This window comes from Centrocercus urophasianus, unplaced genomic scaffold (assembly GCF_019232065.1).
Source record: "Centrocercus urophasianus isolate 14NV4802_14NV808 unplaced genomic scaffold, USGS_Curo_1.0 seq_10, whole genome shotgun sequence".
In the NCBI taxonomy this organism is placed as follows: Eukaryota; Metazoa; Chordata; class Aves; order Galliformes; family Phasianidae; genus Centrocercus; species Centrocercus urophasianus.
Window position 1 is genome coordinate 45,440,746 of NW_024884142.1, and position 15,762 is coordinate 45,456,507.

At 38.6% G+C, this 15,762-nt stretch overlaps 1 protein-coding gene across 1 annotated transcript; it reads left to right on the plus strand.

Annotated features, from left to right (window-relative positions):
- Positions 1-104: 104 nt before the first annotated feature.
- On the plus strand, positions 105-10,802 carry CUNH6orf58 (chromosome unknown C6orf58 homolog). The gene is given in 7 exon segments (XM_042823837.1): positions 105-130; positions 132-457; positions 3,683-3,760; positions 6,440-6,624; positions 7,748-7,878; positions 8,303-8,541; positions 10,597-10,802. Coding segments are annotated over 7 exon segments (1,095 nt in total). The 3' UTR covers positions 10,707-10,802.
- Positions 10,803-15,762: the final 4,960 nt, after the last annotated feature.

Genomic DNA, 15,762 nt, shown 5'->3' on the forward strand with positions numbered 1-15,762 from the left:
CCAAGTCAGGATCACTGAAAAGAAGGAAGTGAGACAGAGACCTCTGCAGTCTGAGTCACCCTTTTTGCCCAGCCCTCACCTTTCATGATAAAAGCCCTGCAACAATGAAGATCTTGGTCACAAACCTCCATGATGTGGCCCTACTTTTTCATAAAGGCTCTTCTTCTCATAGTAGTTGTTGCCTTGAATCCAGCAGCTGCCACAGCACAGAGTGACACAGATGCCAATGGAGAAGATGTCTATCCCCCACTGTGGGACTTTGCCCCTGAAAACCTTCTGGATTTCCCAATTAAGGACAACAACATTGTCATCAATCCTTGGAACTATCGAGAACGACTGGGAGTGTATAAGAGCATGCTAAAGGCTTCAGCCAAATATTTTATGGCCTTTGGATCCCAAAATTCTGGCAACATTCTCTGGGGATTACCAGTGCAGCATGGGTGGCAATTTCGTACAGGTATGAATTATGTCCTTCAGCTACTAGAACAGATATGTGTTTACCAAACCAGCTTTGAGTCACTTTTTTACAAGGCTTCTGCCTTGCGAGACTACTGCAAACTCAGATTGTAAATGTTGACATACTATGCTATGTTGCCAATTTGAAAGAGAAATTCTTGATGAAGGAAATATCTTACTTTTTTTGAGAAATAACTATTTGATTTTCTAATAGAAAAATATATTATTAGACATAGAACTGATCAGAATCCAGAAGGACTGTGGATTGAGGAAGGTAACACTTCAGTTACCTGAAAATCTTTTCAAATGCATTCCCAGTCTTCCCAGTTTATTGCAGGTAGATGTGAGGGTCTGCACACTGCAGTACTGTTCTTATTTTGTTAGCTGATAGGCTTCTTTTGGCTGATAATGTTATATAGAGTTTCATTTTTGTAATTACGTTTACCACTCCCACTGAGACTTTTTCTCCTCTTTGCCTTATCTGATTATTTTAGAAGCACCCTTTTAAATATGTATTTTTTTTACAAAAATTGTTATTTTTTTTTATTTTCTCTTTCTTTTTCCCATTTTTTTTCTCTCTTTTTTTCCCCTTTTTCTCTCTGTTAGTTTAAAGCAAGTGGTTTTCTGAGCAATCATTCTTATTAGCTGGTTATCCCATACTAGGGAAACAGACGCAGAAATGTATGCCAAAGGTCCTAAGGCTGCAATATTGTATCCAGAGCTTTGTTGGGGAATGTGTTCTCCTACATGCTGCCTCAGGTGCAGCATTACGTGTATGAACTTGTACCTGGCAGTAAATCCTTCTTTCCTGATGTAAGCAAATACACCTGTCTGACTTCTTTCGTTGTTGTTTTTGCTTTTGTTCATTGGTTGCAATCTGCAGCTTTTTGAGGTCATAGGATTTTTTGAAGATGCATATTTGCCTGGAAGAAAATGTAGACACTGCAGCTGGTGGTGGAGGAAGGCTGCCAACATATAATCATAACTAACAGAAAATTAAATACTAAGTTAAAATAAAGAAAAGGAGGTAGAACAAGTAGCAAAATCCATGAAGGTCACTAGCTGGCAAATAGCAGCAAGAAGAATTTGGTTGGAGTTTAAGCAGGCTTTTTCCTCTTTTCATTCTTTATATGTAAGAAAACAAAGAGAAAATAAAGGGGATGGATGGTGTAGAAGGGCTGATTCAGTGAATGGCTGAAACAAAGACGCCTTCGTGCAGAAGCTATGCTTGAGTGGAATGATCTTGGACAGTTTAAACGAGGAAATGGTACTGGACAGCAGATTCCTGAACCACTGAAATATGTCACATTAACCATCCTGTCTGGTTGTGAAGACTATATTACTGAGAAAATATTTTTATGAGTATAGTTCTATACAAACTACAAAGAATGAGTGAAACTGCTAGTTTAATAAGAGCGGCACAAGTATTTCTAATGAGCAACTCATGGACATAAAAATAAATCATTAATTTGCCCACATTTACAGTAGAGCAAGTGTTGGCAGGACAGGATATCTTGATGGGTAAGACAGGATAGCTGATTAGAATGTGATTGTGGAAAGAGAAATTACTTTGGAGATGGAGCTAAACTGGAAGAGTTCAACTACATAGACTGAGGGAACTGAATAGTCTCTACCCCCATATTTGCATATAAAAGTACAAATCCAGGATCAAGGATTTTAAGAAAGTTTCAGTTGGCATAACACGCGTGAAGAGTAGGAAAAGTAGTATCTATACTTACAAAGAAGGAAAAGAGGGAATAATGGCACAAAAATATTTTTACTCGTATCTCAGTAGTAGGTGAGACATTAGAGTAAGTGTAAAGAAAAGAAAACGTAAAGTCAAGCAGCAAAGTAGAAAACTCTGTTAGAGTTGAAGCTGTTGGAGACGGTCCAGAGGAGGGCCATGAAGATAATCAGGGGACTGGAGCAACTCCCCTATGAAGACAGACTGAGGGAGCTGAGCTTGTTTAGCATGGAGAAAAGAAGGCTGAGGGGTGACCTCATTGCAGCCTTTCAGTACCTAAAGGGAGCCTACAAACAGGAGGGGAATCAACTCTTTAAAAGGTAGATAACAGCAGGACAAGGGGAAAGGGTTTTAAGTTGAGGGAGGGAAAATTTAGGTTGGATGTCATGGGGAAGTTCTTTACAGAGAGAGTGGTGAGGTTCAGGAACAGGCTGCCCAGAGAGGTTGTGGATGCCCCATCCCTGGAGGTGTTCAAGGGCAGTTTGGATAGGGCCCTGGGAGGCCTGGTGTAGTATTAAATGTGGAGGTTGGTGGCCCTGCATGTGGCAGGGAAGTTGGAGATTCATGATCCTTGAGGTCCCTTCCAACCCTGGCCATCCTGTGATTCTGTGATTCTGACAGAATTTGCAACATCTGTATTCAGCTGACTCATTAGAGAGCAGGTGCTCTTCAGGGCGGGGATTGAGAGCTTCTGGAACATCTTATGTCATTGAACCTGACTATGGTACTTCCATGTCATGTTCTTAAAACAGATTTCCTGACTCCTTACATGACTATTTACCATGCGATGTACATAACTGAGTGCTTTAAGGAGTTATGCTACTCCTCCATGTCATGTGCTTAAAGTGAAATATGTCTTACATGCTGTCACAAATAATTGTGAAATATCTTGCTTGTTTGTTACAGAACAGATACTTGAAAACTCTGCTAATCAGCTACAACAACATTTGCATGCTTAGCTTAACAAGAAGGCAATGTTTGTATGCATCATTAAACTGAAAGGGATTCTGTAGCACAAAGCCCAATTAGGTGATACAATTACTAGCACACTTAATTTGTACTATTCTGGTCGTTAAACAGCTCTCCTACAAAAGCAGACTTGCATCTACAGAGAATGATCCATCAGCTATGCACATGTTTATGGCTGTTTGTTCATGTATATTTATGTATCTATAAAAATATCATTGTGATATCCCACTTTTAGGCAGTTCCTTAAACTCCTAGAATACATTTACAGTGAGCAATAAATTTAACTGTAAAACAAGGTCATGTTACTATGTGCTGCATGAAGTATTGACTGAGAAATTCAACTACTATAGCAACAGCAGTTTATGAAGCAGGACAACAGCAATTGTTCTACTTCTCTTAGCAAAATTCTCAATGATTTACTGATGTATATAGATATGTATTCATCTCAATTGGATTTCTTGTGTAAAAAAAAATAATTGAGAAATAATTGGTGCATTCTTTCATTTTATTTAGGCAGATTAGCAGATCCTACCAATGGGACTTCCTGTGGCCACAGAAACCTGTGTATATCTGTAAGAAGTTGGTGGTCCTGTAAGTATACTCTATCACAGTGTTCTTCAAAATATGATTTGTGTCCTAGAGGGCAAGAGTTTGGAACCACCTTTGCATTAGGCAGTGCCAATAAAAAATAAAGTGACAAATTTTAGTGAAGGGCCAACCGTGACATAGTTCAGCCATGCGTGTTGTTGATATCAGTCTTGGTCGATGTGGTGGAGCACCTCATCCTCCTGTGGTACATGAGGTCCACTGCAAGATTTTCTGCAAGATTTTTCTGAATCATGTGAGAAATTACAGAATGTGAGACAGCAAGTAGTAGGTTTTTAAATAGTAGGGAATATTTTGTCCTTAAGCTCAGAACTTTGCAAAGAGTAAAGGATGTGATCTAGTATGCCGCACGTAAGTCAAAGGTATCTATTGCTCTGCAGAACAATCCACCAAATAACACTTCCAGTATAAATGAAAAAAACACCAGCACTACAATGCTCTTTGTCTCAAATGCTAGCACACGCATGTAGCTTCTTTTCCTCTGGTAATTTTTACAGCCAGTGTTTATGTGGAAATGGGCTTCTTAAAGGACAATGTATGGATAGATTTTTCACAGAGTTGATCTTAAAAGACAATTTTTTTTTCTGAGTCCAAAAGTAAAATAAAAATCACAGTTACATTTTCTCATTTGATAAATCAAAAATACTTTAATAATTTTCCTACATCAAGGAAAACTGAGTAACATAAACATGACCAGTCTAAATAGAAGGATCTTTTGTTTCCATTATCCAAAAAGCTGAATGAACACATTATTTAAATGCAAACAGACAAAACCACTAAAGTTTTCCTTGTATCCAATTTGAGTCAAAGTCAGTATTTTTAAGCTCTTTGTTTTTTTTTTTTTTTATGAAACTGGAAGTCTGTCTCTTGTGGAAAGATCAGCTTCCATTTTTTTCAAAAAATGGAACTGACAGATAGGAGGGGAGAAAAAAAAGGACAAGCTTGACTTACAGTCAGTATTTACATCTAACGTCAATAAAAATATGAAAATCTCTCTCTCTCTTCTTTTTTTTTTCAATGCACTTCCCCTCCACTGAAAAGGGAAAACCTTTCCCTCTCCAGCACATTTTCATTCCATCACTTTTGTCCCTCACTCACTCTGCTTCCTTGCTGTTCTGCTGTGAGTGCACATTTCCACAAGACCTGCTGCTTGGCTGCAGTGAATTGCTCTCTCTATCCCCATCACACCCGTGCTTTGTTGTGGAGGCTTCTGACAGTGAAATAGAAACTGATTTCATATCTCCTCATGTGACCAAAACTGTGAGCACAGAGTAAATTAAAATGTATATGTAGTGCTAAACCAAATTTCACTGTGATACTCAATCCAAGTTCAATTTGTGTCTGTGAGTATAAATACAACTAGGTGCTCAGGAGAAGGTGTCCCATGCATTGGCAAGTAAGAGGGGTCACTGCATAGATCTGTGCTGAACAGAAATCAGAAACAGAAATCCTGGAACAGAAATCAGATTTATCTTCAGTATTTGCATTCCTGCTCTTCACTTACTTTTGAACACTGTAAGTCTTCATGATAGCAAGTTTTCCTCCAGGGAATGTATGATCTCAGCCTTGATTTACCCTGTTGTACCAGGAATACACAAAAAATATTTCAGACTGCAGATAAATGCCTTATTGTTCTGAGGATGTAAGCGGCTTGGTCTGGTCTCCAGGGCAACCCTCCCTGGCATGCATAGTCATACTAAGCTGGGAATAAGCTGAAGCCAGAAACTCACATTTAACATGTCCCAAAGTAAAAGAAACTCTGCTTGAAAGACTGCTGCTGAAGAAGTGCTGTCCTCCTTTTGACCTAGAATAATATTCAGTGTATTCCTCTGTCGCACTGTTCTGTTGTCTGAGTTCCCCAAGCAGGTATAAATAAGTAATACGTTCAAACATATTTGAAAGAATTTAAGCGTATTCTGGTGTGAAATCCAAGTTTCAGCTTCTCTGGTGAAAACAATGAATGAAAAGAAAGACTCAGCTTAGTAATGACTCCCAGTGAGACACTGTCTTCTCATCACCTGGGGCCTCTGTTTGGCTCTTGTCACTGGCTATACATCTCCTCTAGAATCCCTAGCCAGGCCCATGCACATACAGGAGCTGGAATAATTATTAGGATAGGGATATACGATAGGGTATAGTGCTTTGGTGATTTTGGTCCTCACTGCTGGAACCATGTGCAAATAGCAGGGCAATCTATGGCACTGAGATTAAGCATGAGCAAATGACCTCTTAACTCTATGGCTCAGAGCTACCTACCCAACAAATCTGAGCTTTAGACTGTTCTTTGCTGGAAGTCATTAAAATTTATTTCTACAAAGAAGGACACAATCAAGAGGAGAATCTAAAATTGTTCTTCCAACATGAAGAACATCAAAAGTCATACAAACATTTTCATAGAAGATTTGGTCCAGCGCAGGCAGGAGCTGAACTTGGCTTTCCTACATGCTTACAGCCAACATATAAATTAATATTGAAAGTTGTATATGAATCAATACAGTTATTACTACTAGGGGATTTCAGTACATACGTCCCACTGCTGGACATAATTGTATCGGTGGCATTTTGAAATGACTGCATTTGTTGTTGTAGAGGTTTCATTTCTCCATGTGGAAATTGTTTGCTTCTTATCAGTTAAAGCCTTCTCCTTTCCAATTCTTACTGCAGGTATGAATTACTACCTGGCTATCATACCCTTTTTGGGTGCAGTGGAAGCTGGCCTCTTTGGAAAGGTGAAGTATGAGGTAGAAATTCTGCCGCCAGAGGACCGAAGAGATGATTTCTGTTACAGTGTTGCTGACTGCCGTTCCCGCATTCCTGAGCTCATGGATGAGTGGAAGGCTTACTTTGAAGTAAACAATTTTACGTTTTTAAAATATTTTGTAGGAGATTATACTCGAATATTTCTTTTTAAAACTCTTATTATTATTTGTTGCACTTTGATGGCTTGATTTACTTTCAATAACAACTTGATAAAAAAAGGTAAGCAGTGGAAAAAAGCAAAGCATGACATAAAATGAATGAGAGATGAGAAAGACAGGATTTTTACAGGTTATTTATTCTTTTCCTTCGTTTCAAGCTAATTTTGTATTTTAGCATCTGTCCCTAGAGGCTGTTAACGGTTACACTTGTTTCCTAATGTTAGCAATTCCAAGTTATGCAGGCAAGATAGATATTACTCTAGAGAAATGGTCTTGAGATGGTTTTATAGGGCCTTTTTATTCCTTTGAACATCAAAAAAACTGAAATTCAGGAGGATATTTTTAATACATCTACGTACTCTGTTTCCACATCATCCAGTTGCTCTCCAGTCACAAATATAACTGTACTTCTTACTTCATAGGTTCAATAATGCTTTTTATAGATAACCTTTATTCAATGTTTTTGTTCACAGTCAGGTAATAGATAATGATCAGCAAATTAAAACCACAAGTAACCTGGTGATTTTAAGTAGAGGAATAGGTTTTAAGAACAAGGCTGGATTTGTTTTCTGCAAATTCTTTATACTAAACAGTATATTTAGGAAGTTATTATAAATGATCACATAATTACAACCATTAAGGTTCATTTTCTTATTTTTTGAAATTTCTTAGCATTTGCAGCTGTAACTGTTTTTTGAGAAATTCAGTATTTTCACATGGAAACTTCCACTGCACTCAGATACAAGAGTCCAAATTACTGTGACAGAATACCTAAATTATATGGGAAAAACATTCACTCTGTTGAAGTTAAAGAATTGCAAATCTTACTAATTTCAGTCAGAATAGAAATTCATTCTAGAAATCTATATTAATAATTTCTCCCTATGTCAGATAGTACAGTTATTTACAAAGTACATGTAATACATTCTAACTACTCATAAGCAATTTTCTTTAGCTTGAAAGCTTATTCTACTGTGAAGTATGTAAGTGTGAAAAATGTATTGATTTCAAAACATTCTCTCATTTCTCTGCTTTTTTCTCCCTATTGCTGCAGTATCTGCAGTCTACAGAGCAAAAAACCATGAACTCAGCGAAGTCCTCCTTTGTGCTGGATGATGCTCTCCACTACATGTGGAAGGCGCATGTTGCCTCCATTGCTTATGCGCTGCCCAAATTCCAGGACAGGTATGGGAATGAGAAAGGTGGCCATGGGGACCTTCTTACCTCTATGCCTGTTTGCTAGGATAATGCCTGAACAATGCTTGTATGAGGCTCTGGGCTTTCCCTCTAGAGGAGTGGGAGATATCCGGCAAGAGATGAAGCATCAGCACAACAGGCTGTGATAGGCAGGCAGGCTATGGGTTTACACAATATGCTGATTCCTATCTGAAAGCCAGGGCCTCAGCCAGGAGCTGTATCTAACCTGTCCAGAGATGGTTATGCCAGGAGAAATTATACATAAAGTGCTGCAGGAGGTTTTAAGTCACTACTAAATTGAGATTGCTCAGGATTTCACACTGATCAAAACTCATTCGGTATAAATGATAGATTACTGTGTTCTATTGTGGCTTTCAATTATCTGATAATTTTTTACTTTTATTTCTTACAGTTTAAAATACCTTGCTGTTCCAGAAGCAAATTTTGGTGAAGACTGGGCTAATGGTGTAGATTTCATTGCAGCCACACATTTCTCTACAGATTTGCAGACCACAAACCACTTCCAGACTTTCCTGCCCCAGAGGATGCTTGTTGAAGGGGATGTCCTCCCATCCATCAGTGGCTTCAGTTCACAGCAAAACAAAGTTCTTGTATCACTGAGAGCTCTTAACAGAGCAAATCAATTAACAGGTATGAGCCCCACCTAAAGAAGCTGGTAGTCCATAGATATCTTACATCTTCTGTTTCTGTACTTTTCTCCACATGAATGAAGTGATTTTCAGTATACGGTAGTAAAATCACTTCATAGAGATGAACAGTAAAAAAGCATGAATAAAAATATAACCACAAGTGAACCAGAAAGAAAGAAAGAAAGAAAGTATAGCAGTGAGATAACGTTGACAGTATGTGATGGGGACTTCACATTAGACAAAGGTTATATTTGTAGGACCATATGATCTTGCTCTTTTTTTTCTCCAGTTTACCCAGGAACTTTAAAAATGATCACCAGCTTGCATTTCACAAGTTAAATCTGAAACCATCAAAGCTGTAAATCAATTTACTGGATCAGTTGAGGTCATAATAAAAAAAAAAAGAAAAAAAAAGAAAAAAAAAGAGCAAAAGATCAAAAACAATGGTTTGTATGTCCACAAGTATTCTGCTTGGTTGTTGTTTTTGTTTTTGCGGGATATGTTTTTGTTTTCCATCTCAATCTTTGGTTTTATGGAAAACATTACGCAGACCCACAGAATTCTCTCCCAGCACTAGAACACTATCTTTTAGACAGCTTTAACTAAAATAAGTTCTGCATCACCATCCAGTGGTGAGACATATAATTACAGTATTTGGATGGGCTGATACTATTTATTTATTTGTCCTTTATGAAAGGAAGCTATTTAAATGAAAACACAGTATGAAGTTACAACATAAAGCTAGTATCCAGAGCCATAGTTTGTTTGTTGTTGTTGTTTTGTTTTGTTTTTGTGATCTTCTGTCCAAATACTTCAATGAAAATTCAGTAGCTGTATTTAGTGTTGGAAGACTGATTAATGAAGATATTATGTGTTACAAAAGAGCATCCTCACACCACAAATTGTTTTCCTCACACATAATGGTGAACATTGCTTCATAATTAGAATAAGGATCATAACAGCTTTGTCATATGACTGGTAACCTATGTCACAGTTCAGGGTTTCTCTTAAGAGCTCTGTCCCCTGCATGGTAGCCTATGCAATGGATCATAGAAACAGGTTTCTTTACCAATCTAGAATTCCTCTCTCCACTGTGGGGACAGCAAGGGAAAGCAGGATTGCAGGGTAGAAATCAAGGAGCAGAGTACCAGGGCAGCAGAGCAGATGAATGCAGGACCGAAGGGAGAAAGAAGAGGCAAGGATGCTGAAGATGTTCAATATGAATGTAGCCATTAACAGTGTGGTATCTATCTGAAATTCCTGGCTTTGCAGGCTGGAGATTTCCCTGACTCTGCTTTGAAGGGTTGAGCTTTGCTTTCAGTTGAGGGTTGTATGCAAGCTAGCTCAACCTGCTGATAGCTTTGCAGATCATAAATGGAACTTTAAACTATATTCAACTATATTTGGCTCTGGACTGAAAGCCTAAAAATGGATCTGAAAAGCTAGACCTTGTTGTTACAGCACCCGTGACAAAATGAGATGTACTGTTTTGTTGAGCCGGATTCTTCAAACTTTTAAACAGAGCAGAGGGGAGCCGGCAATGAGAATTGTACAAATTGGTGCTAAAGCAGGACTGGTCAGGAATGCTTCATGGAGAATGACTGCTAATTGCCTTGATGAAAGTATAGGGGTCATTCACTTCTTTAGCTTGAGGCCTCAGAGGGGTAGAAGAGTAAATTCTTTGCTTATTTAGAGTAAAAACAGAAATATGCATGACTGTAACCATCAGGCCATTGCTTCATAAGCTATGAAGCTATGTGCAACTCCAGAACAAGGCCCTGACATGTGTCTTCAATCACGTTGATTTGCAACACTGGTGACAAGGGAACAAGCCAAGTTGTCCATCAATACAAAGGAACCCAAGCTGAATGAATAGCCTGTGTCTTCCTACATAGCTGTAGGCAATTACTACACCATCAGCATGCTCCAGCCTTGTCACTATCCTCAGAAGAGTGGTTAGGTGTTTGCAGCCAGACATGTGCTTCATCCCTTGTGTGCCTCGAGCTGCATGTAGTCCATGTTAATCTGACAGTGTCACATTGTGTTTCTTTCCAAGGAGGACTGTCACTGAAGCTCTGGCAAAAGTCAATGTCTACTGAAGCAGCAAGGAAAATTGGCCGAAAACTGATTGAGGACTTGGTTGCCAGTCCGAATTTCGACTGGTAAACTGGTCTTGGTAATTTCTTTACAGAAGGATTTCCTGAATAGCCATGTGGGCATCTCTCTTATATTGAATCGATACTTGTATCCTTAATTTTTTTTTTTAATTAGCTGATTTGTTCAATTAATTTCCTTAATAAAATGCCTTACAAAAAAAATCTAAGTTTATCACTTTCTTGACTTCATAAATGATGTATCATTATTGGAGAGAAAATTGAAGGCAACTTACATTCAGTTTTGGACTGTTTCCTTCCCCCTGTGTACAGTGATCACAGCAAATATGTACTCAGGTCCTTCATGGTCCAACAGATGATGTCCCAAAAGTTTTCTTTGAGTTATGATCCAAAGCCAGCGCTTTGACAATTTCCTACTGAAGTTGCTGTTCTACAGAGCAGCTGCAATTAAAGATTTTAGGCTTTTTTTTTTTTTACATACTTCAGTACGGATGAACTCCTTCTCTAAGATTCTATGCAACAGGTAAGTGCTGCACCTGATGCTCAGGAGACAGCCCCAAGAGATCCTGAGCCCAATGTGCTTACTCTGCAGAGCTCTTAAGTAACTAACAGAATTTCTGTTGTTTGGTTTGTTACACAGACGTCAATAAAGCATTGGTTTATCCATCAACTTCTGTCATTAGGTAGTCCATATAGTTGTAGAATTAGTTTTCCTTTTGTACATTAGATATGATTATTAAGAAAGAACTGAGTTTGCATTGTGCATCATCACAATGTCTAGCAGAGTCAGATCCAGATGCCAATCACACTCTTCCAGATGACAACACAATATGGAGAATTCATTAAAAAAATCCATGGCACCAGAAGTTGAGGAAAACTGGGACAGGGGGCCTGAAGGCAGAAGTTTCTCAGGAAGTCTGCTGACTTGGGTCCTCCATCCTTACAAAAACTTTACCTGGAGAATGGGAATGGCTGGAGCTGCCTTCCCAGGATGGAGAGCAGAGGATGGCAACACAACCCCTGCCTGCTGCATCTTGTGGGTTACAGCTTACAATATAGTTCAAAATAACACAAGCTTTAGACTCATGTCAAAATAAAGGTAAGCAGCTTAGTTTAGCCACCACGTAAGGGCTACCCTGCCTCTTTCAGTCATTCCTAGCATCTTGGTTGGTAACTGTGTCTCATAGGCATCTCAGTACACTCTCATTTGGGGTGAGAGATACATATCACTCTTTCTCTTTGTTTCCTAACAAGCACAAAGCACAAGGATCCAAAATTTTCAATATATATCAGTGAAAAGCTCATCCTCTGGCTGTGTACAACCTTTGCACTGGGGAGAGAGGAGGATGCTGCAGGTGGAGCCATAGCACAGAGCATCTCAGAGCTTGCAAACAGCTCTGAGACAGGGAATCAGGCCAGGCAGCCAGCAACAAGGCTAAAATCACAGCATTTCCACATTCAAAGGCCCACTGACACAACAGTCAGGTCCAGGTGTCTCTTTGCTCTTGAATTCGAGCTCCAGACAGCCTGAGCATTAACAGGTAGTGATGCTTCTCAGGGGTCTGCATATCTCAGTGGAAGTCCTGAGTTATTTTATGGATACCAAATAAATGAAAAGGAAAATATTTGTCCTTCCTGGCCACTTTCCCAGTTCAATTGGTTTGTTCTCCCCAAACTGGCATGATATTTGCACTGTAAATGAAGAAATAGCCATCGAGACATTGAGCAGTTAAACACTATTTTGACCTCTGATGTCCCAGGACAAAGGTTTCAATTATTCATTGTCATTTTATGGATAAACTCTTAATGTACCATCATTAGCTAATGATTTTCAAAGGAAATAAGTTAATGAGGTCTAAGAAAATGCTGGAGTTTTTACCTTAATTACCTGGTTCGTAGATCAGAGTAATTAGATTTCAACAGACTTTAGGTATAATCTGAAAGTAATTACTGCAGCTGCCAGCTGTTAAAGGATTAGATTAATTGTGCTCAGGAAAGTTTGAGAACAATTTTCAGTCTTTTCTGTGGTTAACTCAGGTTTTAATCTCAGGTGGGCTTTAAGAAAACAAACAAACAAACAAAAACCCTACAAAAAATAAGAAACAGCAACAAATATTCAACCATTAATGCAAACGGAAAAGACACATTTCTTACAAGCTTGCAAATTGCTGCACTTAAGGAGATATTTCTAAGAGATATTTTTTAAAAGACTAATATTTTCTGAACTGAGTTCATGACTACATTAAGAATTACTTTATTATTTTGAAAAAATACTATCTCTCTTAATAAACCTTCAGGCATTAATGCATTTCAATCACATTTCAAACAAGTCAAACACGCCGATCTGTCAGGTATAGGCTCTAGGAACTGGACAGCAATTGAGCTGAGCAGTCTGAGGCACGTATAAAAGTTTAGACAAAACATAGTTTGCTTTCCCAGAAGTAGAGCAGATGCAGATAATCTAGAAACAAAACAGATGCATCCTAGTAGGAATACATCTGGGTGTCAGAATGTAGGGAAAAGGGATAGTAGGAGAAAGCAGTGAAAAGGAAGAAGGATGGGAGAGCACTGGAGTCAGTGCTTGATAAAGCTGGCAAAGGCTGAAAAAAAACAAAGTCAGAGGTGAGGCTGTTGCCCTTGCCTAGGTGGTTGTAATTGGGAATACAGCTGTTGCACTCAACCTTGCCAAAATCTAGATGTGTCCCAAACTGTCACATAATGGACATATATTAGGGGTGAGGTTATCTCCCTTCTTGCTGGATAAAAGGAAAGCTACTTCTACCTTTTTTTTTTTTTCTTTTTTTTTCTTTTCTTTTTCTTTTTTCAAGAAGGAGGCATAGAACTTGCAGGGCTCGCATGCAAAGTTGTTTGAAAAAATGTAGAAAAGTATTTTTCTTTCAAGCTGGATTCTTGAATTTCCCTTTCCCTGTGATTCCAAATCTGCTTGGGCTCATTTACTTACCAGCCCATGCTCTCTAAAGCATAATTAAGTATTAATTATATTAAATTACTATTATATAATATTAAATATTATATACCATATATAAAATATTAATATTATATAATATTTATATTATTATATATAATATTATTATATTACATAATAAATATTATATAAATAATATCAATTAAAATTTCCATAGTGGGAAAAAATACTTTCCTATTAGGTATGGAAGGAGAGCAAAGATATTTTTGCCCAGAGCAGCCTTTAACCCAGCAGTTAGTGGGCTCTGCTGGGTGGTAGAAGAGGTTGATTTGCAGCCTGCAGGACAGAAAACCTAGCATGCTCTTTTGACAGCTGGTGCACAACATGAAGACCCACCTTTCCCCAGAACAAACTGTTCACTTACTTACATTTTCAGACCAGTTTATGTTATCTCCTGCTCTTCCAAAGTGTTCTTGGACATCCAGTTCTTGATGCTGAAGGGGGAGACATTCAAGATGAAAACTCATTGTTACAATATTTCCCTCACCCTAGCTCCACTTGCTCCAGAAACAACATGTTTCTTATGTTAAGTCTAATGTTGAGCTTTTCTATAGGGAATGCAAGGAGCAGGCACCTGAAAAAGGTCTGAAATCTACTTCAGATGAATTTCAAAATGAAATTTCTGCCTCTTCCACTGCCATTTTATTTCAGCAGCAGTGCTGAGCAGCAGAGCCCTGTCAGGCATTGTCTTGTTGAGGTCTGCAATGTTTACAGCACACACCCACAAAGGTGTGTTGGTTGCTAATGCCCAAGAGAATGTTTTCAATGTGATTGAAGAATGTGAATGTGCTTCTGGGTTGAGCCTGAATTCACGAAATTCCTGTACTGCAGAACAGATGAGATGGGCTGCGAGGTGTTTTGAGAATGGCTTTCAGCAGGGCAAGGAGCCTGGCAGAGCTCAGTGCCTGCAGAGCTGCCCACTTGCCCCCTAAGAAAGGGGATGTACCTCACATGGGAGCACAAGGTGATTTTTCCAGATGGTGTTCAGAGGGCAAGGAGTGGAGGCAGAATGACATCAAGACTTGTTTCAAGGTATTTATACCTACTTAAAAAATGATTCAATTTCTGTAGAATATTCATCTACAAAAGAAAAAAAAAAAAAAAAGAAAAAGAAAAAAACCAAACCATATCTTATGGTGTTGTTTTTTTGTTTTTTTGTTTGTTTGTTTGTTTTGTTTTTTTTTTTACTGATTCAATCTTAGCAAAAATATCCAGGATGAAACGGTAGTGAAAGTAAATCTTTGCTGTCTCTTACTTCCTTTTACAAACTATTTGTGTGATGTTTGCAGGAAGAGACTGCAGCAGGTACAGCTGAAGAGATCAAGGTCATATAAACCATCCTTTGGAACAGCTTCATTTTAGAAAGAAAGATTTTTTTCACCTCTCCTTTTGTGCAGTGTTAGGCCTAGATATGCTAGCAGACCTAAGACTTGTCCGATGTGGTGATGGTGGATCAGGGAAAGAGAAGAAGTAGAAAAGAAGATCCTAAATAACTCCCCACTGGCATCAGCCCCTCCAGCTTCCTCAGAGTCATACAGGGTGTCCTAGGACACACAGAAACCCAAGGGAAGAGAGAGGAAGCTTGTCAATGGGATGTATTACTGCCAAGCACAAGAACACTCCTAGCATGCAAGTGCTTTTGAAAAAGGAGGGAGGGGGGAAAAAAGGCAACCTGCCACTAATATGTGAAGTAAAAGCTGGAAAACACTTTTCATCTACCAGCTTTAACATGGCACCAAGGAGTTGTAAGTTAACAAGGTACAGGGGCATCAAAGTGAAAAATGTTAGGAAAACACTTGAGTAGACTTGGGAGAGGTATAAAAGTATCAGATGCATTAAGTAAAGAGATAGCAAGAATAAACAGTGGCTTCTTGTTGGGAAGAGTGTAATAGATAAGCATTTGTTTGACACATTGTAGTTAAACAAAAGGGCTTTTGGCATTTAAAGAAGAATGCTAAGGGAAGATTCTTCTTATCTTAGCAGACACAAAGGCTGGTTATATAAAAATGTGCATGTTGATCATCCAAACATAAAATGCCATCTCACTAAGGGCTTAGGCACACATGGAGTGCTGCGAAAGCAGCTGCTCCTGAGCAGGCCTGTAGTGAGAGCACAGTGGAAA